Below are 10,137 nucleotides of genomic sequence, written 5' to 3'. Positions count from 1 at the left end.
GAGATGTATTTCTAAAATAAAACCAAAATCAATACAGACAAACCTAAAAGAAATGTAATTTATTGTTGTACAGAAAAATAAATCATAATAAATGTAGGTTATGCATTTATTACATTGAGATTTAGCGAATCAAACTGGGATACACTGGGATAACTGCTAAATGATTTATCACATTGAGATATCGTCTTTCAAACTAGAATAATTGCAAAAATACAAAAATTGAACACTGTCGAAAAGTAAACAAATCGGCATTGTGAAAAGTAAACAAATCAGCGATTTTAAATCAGCTCGTTTTGGTCCCAAGACTGGATCCAGATGATGCGACCAGGCCGAGTCGAGCCGAGTCCGTTTCGCCACCTCCCGCAGCAACCACATGTTTCGGAACTATGAACTATCGGTCGCGCGAGGGGGGAAAGCCGCGGCCTTCTCCCTCCGCCTCCTCGGCGCGTTCGCCGATGCCTGTTCTCGTCGCGACTGCAGACTTGTCTTGTCCGTTTTCCTAGAGACTAGTCCCGGGGGGAAAAAGAACGGAATTGGTTGACGGCCAGGAGGAAACGAACCAAGAAGAAGCAGTAGTAGATGCGGGAAGGACGCAAGAGAGAGACGCGTGCGGTGGTCGGTGATACGTGCCCGTGGTCGCAGCAGTAGTATTTGTTAGTTGGTCATCGTCTCTCGGTTTAAGGACAAGGTTGGCAACACAACAGTACGTGTACGTCTTTCTTCTGCAAAAAAAAAAACGGACGGAATATGTGAGACACGAGTCCTGGTGTTGTGCGCGAATTTCGAAAATTCTCTTCGGATGAGAATGCGCGCGCTCGCGCCTACAATTTTCCGGAAAATGTGCGTCCCGGAAAACGTGCTTTCCGACAACGGAGACCTGTTGTGCATCATCATCATCATCGCCAGCTGAAAACCACACACATCCCACTTGCACTGTAAACTTATGGATTTACATCAAACAACGACTACTCCTCACTTCAATCACATAATTTAACATTCGCCCGACGACGACGGCTGTGTAAGTCTATTTTTAGCTTCTGTTTTCGTTACATGAATTTATGCTAATTGCAGCGCAATGCGTGTACACACACACACACGAAACCTTATCATCGCCTGTTCACCGCATTCCTCCTTCTTGCTATCATTCAGTCTCAAATGCGAAAGACATTCCATTCCATTTGCCGGATCGTCGATCTGATGCGAACTAATAAATCGAATGATTCCCGAATACCGGAAGTGGGTTTCGCGTTGGAAACCAACGAATCCGAAGGCCGAGTCCGAGCTCCAAAGTTCAATGTAATCCCCCTTGTTGTTTTTTTTTTCGTTGTTGCTTTCTTCCGTTCAAATGGAAAAACGTGCACGCACGGTCTCTTCTCCTCTCCGCTCATTCCTTCTCTCTTTCTCAGCCGTGCGGTGCGGAATTCTCCTAAGCCACAGGTGGTTCCTCCCCGACACTCGTGTGACATTGACAGATAACTGACGCGCGTTTGACACTCTGGTGTCAAATAGTGCAAAGTGCGTTCGCAGCACTTGCAACTGCCAACACCCGAACGAAACACGCTGACACTTTCATCGCGTTATATTTAACAAAATGCACGCGGTGAAAAATACTCGATTATGATTACGTGTTCACATTATTGTATTAGACTCTTGCTAGACAAGTTTCCAACTTAATTAATCAACTTTTCTTTCAACCTTTTGGTATGTTCGAACGTGGTTTGAACCATTTCAATTAATGGACGTCCCTTCCTGTCCCGTCGTTTGTTTCTCTCGCGCGCGTTACATTTTTGTTTTTCATAGTTTGTCATAGACAATTTGAATATTGAAATCGAGTAAGCGAATGTAGTAATTAAATTGAACCCACTCCGCCTTTTTTTGTTTCGACCACAAAACCCATCTATCGTTTCGTTTCGAAAACTCGAGATCAATTACCATCTAATATTTTGTTTAAAAACGTAGAAACTTGTCGTTACTTGTTGCGTAATCGATTTTCGGAGTTTGCTTTATCCGACAAATGGTTTAATCTGAAAGCGAGCGATTCGAACTGCGAGATTAACCAAAGTCATTTATAGAGAGAGAGTGTGTGCACTTGTTATCAAATATAACGTTGGGATGGTAGAAGAAGAACCGGTTGAGTTCGTGAGGCCGAAGAGGTAGTAGAGGCGCCTCCGAAACCGTCGCGGTTGGAGCGAGAAGAACGAACGGTCGATGAATAGAGAAACGTGAATTTTGCCCCTCGCTACACGATTCAATATTATGTTATGTTAACTATACATTCATTAATTTAATGATTTTTAAAGAAAAGTTAAATTAAGAAAATTACAATATTACACATTTTCGAATTAAAGATAACATTTGTTGAATGATTTCTTGATTTGCGTCATTTCTTTTTGATTGTAAAAAAAAACGATCTAAAATAGTGTCGAAACGAAGGCATTTTTAACGATCCGTTAGCGCGCATATCATCTCCGGCATTTCGAATCTCTCTTTGAACGCGGCTCAAAGTTTCTCTTCTTACAGTATATAAAAAAAAAAGAAAGATATAAAATGAGTAACGAAGAGGCGGAGGACGTTTCTAATTAGACCAGAATCTGGTATAAATTATAACCACATCCATCCGGTTACCATGGCTGCAGCAATCAACAACAACAAGCTCCGTCAGTCGTCAACGCTGCGAGAGGAGCAGCGAACCAAACAAATGCAAATCTGACGTTCCCCGTCTTTTGTTGCATCGCGTAACAACCGATTTGACACCTGTCAAATTGACATAAGACTCGCGTTGCAGTTGGTTTGACATTTGTAAGATGCGATTGGCATTTTCAATTGAAATGTTAATGCATTAATTAATGGCATTTGATTTATGCGCTGCGGTTTTTTTTGCGCTCGCTCCTGCTATCTCCTCTCTGTTTCTCTTTTTGAATTAATAAACACTTTTTCCTCTCTCTCGGCGGGAATTTTAATGAGTTCTCTTCGGGAGATCGCGCGCGCGTTTTTACTGCAACATTGCAACAGATAAAAATTGGAAGAAGAAATAAACACGGATGGTTTTCGGAATGGGAAAAGTCGGATTGGTTCTCATTTATTATATATGAAGGGAACGTTCGTATGCGAAATATGTGTGTAGTTTAGAGAGAAAGATCAAATAAATACAAAAGAAGAGAAAAATAATGAAAAGCCTCCGGAATGGCGATTGCGACGACGGCTGCGAGGAGGAGAGAAAAACCTCTAAGCAATTTACATGATACGGGCGCCAGCCAAGGTTAATATCATTACGGCTCTTCGACGGTCAGAGCGAGAGGAGAGGTGGACGTTGTAATTCATTTCAATTCGCGTCGAACTGCTGCTGCTATTCCGATACCAAATTCGTTTCCAAATTGTCAAATGTTTACTCCTAGTTTGACAGCTGTCAACAAAGAATTGTCATCTATGACAGTACAATATCAGTATCATAAAATGACGTACCTGTCAGAATCAATTATTGTTTTTGATTAATGACGTATTTTGAATTAAACTTATTATTACATTATTAATTTCATTTTGAAACTTTTTACATTTCACATTCGGTTACGTGGCGTATTGTGCCCTTGGGAGCACGTAATTTAAGAAGGGATTTGATGTAACGCTCCGTTTACACACACACACAGTTTTGTTGTATTCGGTGCGGACATATGAAGCAACAACAAACAACAACAACTTCTTATTCAATTTTAATTGCTTCGCTTTTATTTTATGTAATAAACGTATTATCTAATCAAGAGCAGCGTCGTAATCCCTGTGGAAAACTGACTTTTCGCGTCGACAAATATTTGACTTTCAAAATAAAAATTTCAGAAAAAAGAAAGAGTAACGAAACGGAAAGCGTAAGAGACGCCCGTAGTTGTTGTTATCTAATCGGAGAGCAAACATAACGACACACAAATTCGGGTACCAAAAAAAAAAGGGTGAGAAAAGAGGCGGCTCAAAAAAAAAAGTAAAAGAAAAACATCCTTCGCGAGTTTCTGCCGAATTGAATTTATGTAGGACAGAGGAATAATAACGTTTTTTTTTTAATGACTGCCATAATAATGCAATCTCAAGAACGCAATCCGCATTTTTATGTGCATATTCCCCATTTCGTCTACTCGATTCGCGCTCCATTCGCATCCGACGTCTCGATCGATCAGATCCCAAACGACAGCAACAACAAACAAACAATTCTTATTTTGACGAGATCTTTGAATTTACATTTGTGCTGTGATCATCATCATTCTCGCTCGCATTCCTCAAATTAAAAAGGTAAGGGAAAGTGTTTTCTTCGCGCATTTCTGAATTAGGCGCGGAAGAGGTTCAGGTGATAAAGAGAGGTATGCAAAGAGTTTTATTAGTCTTCGCATGTATTTCTCTTTCTCTCTGTGTGTGTCTTCTATTACCATATTCACGATTTATTTATTAAGCTCCACGCATCATCGAAGGAGGCGTTGCACTTCCATCTTTCGTAATCTCAGTCTGCGCTCATATGCAACCAACTCATCAGCTCTTCATTCGACGTTATCGTTGACAGACCTGTCATTTGACAAATAACCGCACTCGATTATTACGCTTAGTGACAGCTGTCAGGTTACGACCAGTTTACACCTAATAATTATCTCAACGTTATCTATCGCAATATGCAAATTAACTAATCTGAAATAAATTAGATTCGATTACGTCCATTATTTTGAAACAGCATTATTATAACTTACTTTTATGTTTATAGCACTCAGAAATTTCAGTTCCAAATAATGCCAATTGCATTTTCGCAAATCAACCATTATTATTATTATGTTGAAAATCCACTATTATTGTTTGTTTTTTTTTAAATGTGACAGCTGTCAAAAAGTTTGACGTAAATCATTAGACAAAAAAAATAGATAATTAAACAACTAGGCCATGTGTTTATCCATTGCGCTTTTGTTTATGCGACTCCTCTTCCCACATCTCTCGTTACGGTGACATGTGTCACGTCGTTGCGAATCTGCGGCTTCGTCAATGAATGTACATACATCTATTTATCGAGAGCGCCTGGAATTTGGGTCAAGTTTATTCCTTTATTTATTTACTTGCTCGATTCTTTCTTTATTTCGCTTCGATCATCATCTCTGCTCACTCTCGCGCTTAATTGTATGTGCTTACAATTACGTTAATTGCGCGGCATTGGCGCGGAGGAGATGTTTCCCCAAGTACGAAACAAAACAAACAAAAACAAAATCTGTTTCTCGAATACTTAATCTGCAAATGTTGTATAAACAAAATCAAGTTGATAAAATGACAGAAGACAGAATTTTCAGTAATTACAATATTGACAGAAGCGATTACACGCCCAAATTCTTTCGCCTTTTGTTTCGAACGATGACCGACAGCCGTCAATTATTGCCCCGGTAAACGGATGGAATTATGCAAATCGATTTCCATTATCGATCGGAACGACGATCAACGAACCAATATACATACATCGCGTGTTACCAACAAACAAAAAAATCTCAATTTTTTATTACATAGCAGGCCGAAACTCGTTCTCGCTTTTTTTTTATATTAATCCCAATTGCATCACATTATACACGCATGAATGTACACTGTTGTGTCTTTCTTTTTTTTTTCACCTGCCGGTTAAATTTCGGACCCGTTCAACATAATTACGTTACTTTTAATTATACTGGGTGAGGCACGTACACTCGCCTCCCAGTAATTACTTAAAATTCTGACTTAAACTCGGACGGATGAGGTGTGTGTGCATGTGAGTGTGTGTCCATCTCGCGGCTGCAATTAAAAGCAATAAAAAAACAAAACAAAAAACAATTGAAAAGTGACGCCTGCGCAACGCACCGCCTCTTTTTAATTGGCCGTCGGGGGCGGAGTCTCGACGTGACATAAGTCGAATCGAGTGAGCGAAAAAAATTGAGTCGCGTAACGCGGAGCACGTGAAACGCATATCGCAGAATTCGAATCGCGATAATACACAAAACAACAACAACAAAAAAAAAATATATATATAATAGAAATACATTTGTGGCGCTGTGCAATATCAGTTATTATTTACAGATAAAATAGTCGTTGACATATATCATCGAGTGTCAATTGGGTGCCTTAGTCAGATCGCAACGTCTGAAACGCGCGCGTACACCTCTCGATCATCCGTGTGTAGTAGTACTACTCTCATCACTCCTTCACTTGGGATTAATGTTTGCTCTATAAAGTTACTTAAGTAAGTTAGTTTTTGTTTGTGAATTTCTCAACTCGACTTGGCCCGAAGATGTGGGCTAATGGTTTCCGAAAACTATGGACCCTGCAATTAAAATTAATTACAAAACACAACAATATAATAATCTCAAGTGTTTGGAAAATTTATAAAGCGCGCGAGAGAGAGAGAGAGAGAAGCAAATTATCGACGTTAATGAGAACATCAAATAAAGGCGGTGTTTTCAATTTGTATTGCAATTGTTTTATCAAACATTCAATTGTTTCCATGTAAAGTTAAAGATGTTACGTTGATCGCGCATCTTCGTTTCGGCGATTAACCGTAATGTTTGCACGTTTCACTTTCTCGCCAATCGTCTGCGAAAAACATCACCGCGATGTTAAAGATCACAGAAGACGCGCGTCATTAGCGTTCTGTCCTAATTTGACAGCTATCAAAATTCGCAGGTTAATCGTACGTCAGTCGCGTCAATTGCGAGTTTTGTTTATTGACTTGCACCAACTGAATAACAAAGAAAAAAGAAAGAAAGAGAAAACAATTAACATAGCAATCTAAACGTTCGTTTGTTTTACACAAGCTTACAATTTTACTTCGAAGTGACATTTGACGTTTCTCTATAAAACTTGACACTTTTATGACATTCATCAACTATAATATAATTGACATCTTTCAATTGTTAGATTTATAAATCTCGACTCGATTGTTTTGACTTAATGATTTAAAATAAATAAGTTAATCCAAGATAGCTTATGTCAAGAAAAAAGACTATTTTAATGTTCATTCGTTGACGTATATTAGGGCAATTATTGTTATATATTGTACACAGCTCACTAGATACAATTAAACTTTAATTACATTTATCTAAATTTCGGAAACAACGGAAGGTTATGAAATCGAATTCGGAGATAAAATAATTAACAATCTCGAGATTTCCCATCTTCTTTTTTTTTAGTTTCTATTTTTAGATTTTCGATTAAAAAAAAAACGTATTTCGTGGGTTTAAAGATTTGCGGCACATCTCAATCGCTCGTCAACTAGATGTTATACAATTTTTGTTCGTTTATCGATCGGTTTAGTAATAGTAGTGGTAGTAGTTAATCTGATAGTGGTGATAATGCGATTGTAGTCGTTCCCATTATACGTTCGATCGTGCTTTTAAACCGATCAAACATGCACACTTAAGTAATCGATTGAATTGTGATCGGATTAATTGTGCAGAAGTAGAGACTGCAATCGTGTCCTCTGCGGATATGTAGGCGCAACAAGTAACGCACTTAGTTTGAATTGCACATAAAGTAACATGTGTAACGTGTAAATTTTCAGGCTGTGCCAACTTAAATGATATATGTATTCTGATTACTTGAATTCGCATCTCATAAAGCGACTTAAGTTATTGATTCATTTGTAATTTACGTTACTCGATATTATCAGCTTAAGAACGTCACGTTGCTGTCACTTTATGTTGAAATGTCAAAAAAAAATTGATTAATTGTATTAATTGCTGTTGTTTTGTTTCAGGTTTATTCGAGATCAAGGGAATCCCGCGTTAGTCGGCAAGGTTACCGCGACTTCGGGTCCCCAAAACAAAAACAAATATTTTGTCAAGCGCGAGAGCGAGAAAGGAATAGAGAGTAGTACACGTGTTTGGCATACGTCCAGGAAAAGATAGAAATAACCACCCACCGGGGAGAAGGAAAGAGTGAAGAACTGTATAGCAGATATCGAGAGGTAGAGAAGGAACGCGTCAGGAGTGGGTGCGGATTTACCTCGAGATTTCGAAAGAGCAAGAGAGAGATAGAAAGTTAAAAAAAGTGTGTGTGATTGTGTGTGTGCGAGCTCCTGTTTTTATCCCGACGTTCCGGAAAAACCGGGTGAATGCGCGTGTGCTTAGATACTCTTTGCTTCTCGTCGTGGCTAAGCCGTAACGACGAGGAAGCGGCGACAGCTGGGCTGGACGTGACCAGACCCAACATCATCACCGACCACAGTAACAGTGACAGCGGCGGCGGCGGTAACAGCAGCAACAATAACAACAACAATCATCGGATCATCGTTGGAGACAGCAGTAATCAGCAGCAGGAGAACGCGCGGCCTAAGACGGAGGTGGCGACGACCGTCACGATGGAGGAGGAGTGCGACGTGCACTCGCTCCACCAGCAGCTGCGGATCAAAGACGAGAAGATCCGCGAGCTCGAGGACATGCTGCGCATCAAGGACGACGAGATCAGCAACCTGCGATCGCACCTGGACAAATTCCAGAGCGTCTTCCCGCTGTACATGCTCGCGGCTGGCAGCTCCAAGCACCTAGGGCTCAACAACAACGTGGGCGGGATGCGACCACGCAAGCAGAGGGCCGGCATCTCCGCCGAGCCGCAGAGCGATCAAACGCTGCACGACCTCTCGCAGCTACCCACCTACGATAAGGAAGAAACGTAAGTCGATATCTTCTTCTTCTTCTTCGATGGCAGCGTTTCTCAGCTTACGTCAAATAAATTACAAACAATTGAAGTTCAATTGTAAACAATTGAAACAAGTTGAGAAACGCTGTTCACTATTACATGCACCAGCCTCTCGATATTTATTGTTATCAAGTAAAACGGATGATACACGTGGTCTGAGTGTATCGACGATCTAAGAATAAGTGCGTGTGTAGAATATACGAGACGGGCAGTGGAGGAAACCCATTATATTTTCGTCCTGTCAGCCGTTATTCCCAATGATTGCTCTGTTTTTTGGCAAAAATAATCGCGGGTGCATTGACACTCACAAGGAAAGAAAAGTTATCCACTCAGCCAAATTAGTTTAATAACTAAAAACAATAACAATTTGTACAAATCGATTGATTCTAATTATTACGACAACTTCCTCGTCGTGTTTCTACACTCGAAAGCTAATAGAAGTTTATTCTTGATGATATATTAACGGCGCGCCCGGAATTTTGTTTGGCGCTCATTTTATCGGTTTTTATAGTCGATTAATTAAGCGAGACGCGAGAGCGGAACACGGATTTTTATATCATGTTATTTTGTCACTCGATTCTCTCGTTTAATCGAAGTTGGACTTGATATTTATTTGTTTGTTTCTATACGTTTGTTTATCACTCCGCAACGTACATGTAATAACAAGCGTTGTTATAGTTGTCATAGTAACAACTTATTATTGTCCAAGTTAACCGTAGCAACCATTGTTTTTAATTAATTGAATGTTTAATTACGGTTTAAAATGTTATGGAACGAGAGAATACGTTCATTAACGAAAAGAACGTATAGGAAAGAGGTTTGCATTTTATTAATTACCTTATTGACCTTATTCAATTTCATTTGATATTTCAAATCGGGGTGAAAGGTGATTGGCCAACGCCAACGCGCACCTTCTCCACTTAAGCGTGTTTCAATTTTTTTTTTTCTTCAATTTTTTTTTAATTCTTCGTATCCATCTCTCTTTGAAGATTACCGATTGATTGTCGCTGCAATGTTTGAAACCGGACTGCGCGAGGTATTTGCACGTGCGTAATTGAAGTACAATGTATTAAGAGTATTGGTTTTTTTTTTTTGGATCGAAGCAATCACGATAATCGTTTTCTAATCGACCCAAGTCTCTTGTCAAGGTCCGCGAGAACAAATACATGCGATGTAAATGTGCGGCGGCTGTTTATAAAAATAGAACGGTGATATAACAACGACTGAACGAACGATTTGCCTCCACCTCCACGTTTATTCATTATTATTGTTCGTGTCATTGAATCACATGAATCACATTCGAAATTTATGATCTCTCGCAGTCTCTCTTCATTAACCCACCGCCACCACCAATTATCGCTATTGCTTTGCTCTCGAATCAAAAACATAATTGCCAAACGGATTTTCCGAGAGACGCGCGCTGAATAAATGCATTTCGCTGTGCGTCGATCGCATTCCATATCC

At 39.7% G+C, this 10,137-nt stretch overlaps 1 protein-coding gene across 2 annotated transcripts in view; it reads left to right on the top strand.

Moving 5' to 3' along the window:
* The first annotated feature begins 340 nt into the window (after positions 1 to 340).
* The window catches only part of LOC108569001 (cGMP-dependent protein kinase, isozyme 2 forms cD4/T1/T3A/T3B-like), a 24,973-nt gene continuing 15,176 nt past the window's right edge, over positions 341 to 10,137 (top strand). The window contains exons 1-2 of one of the 2 annotated variants that reach the window (XM_017930375.1): positions 341 to 1,018; positions 7,733 to 8,646. In XM_017930375.1, the coding sequence (XP_017785864.1) occupies positions 8,090 to 8,646 (557 nt within the window). In that variant the 5' untranslated portion in view covers positions 341 to 1,018; positions 7,733 to 8,089. Of the gene's footprint in view, positions 1,019 to 5,926; positions 6,221 to 7,732; positions 8,647 to 10,137 lie in introns of those variants that run through there. The other variant, XM_017930376.1, reaches the window with a different exon arrangement.

Source organism: Nicrophorus vespilloides, unplaced genomic scaffold, assembly GCF_001412225.1.
Source record: "Nicrophorus vespilloides isolate i.1.1-1 unplaced genomic scaffold, Nicve_v1.0, whole genome shotgun sequence".
Classification (NCBI taxonomy): Eukaryota; Metazoa; Arthropoda; class Insecta; order Coleoptera; family Silphidae; genus Nicrophorus; species Nicrophorus vespilloides.
Note: the sequence above shows the minus strand (reverse complement) of the source record. Positions and strands in the feature narration are given on the sequence as shown.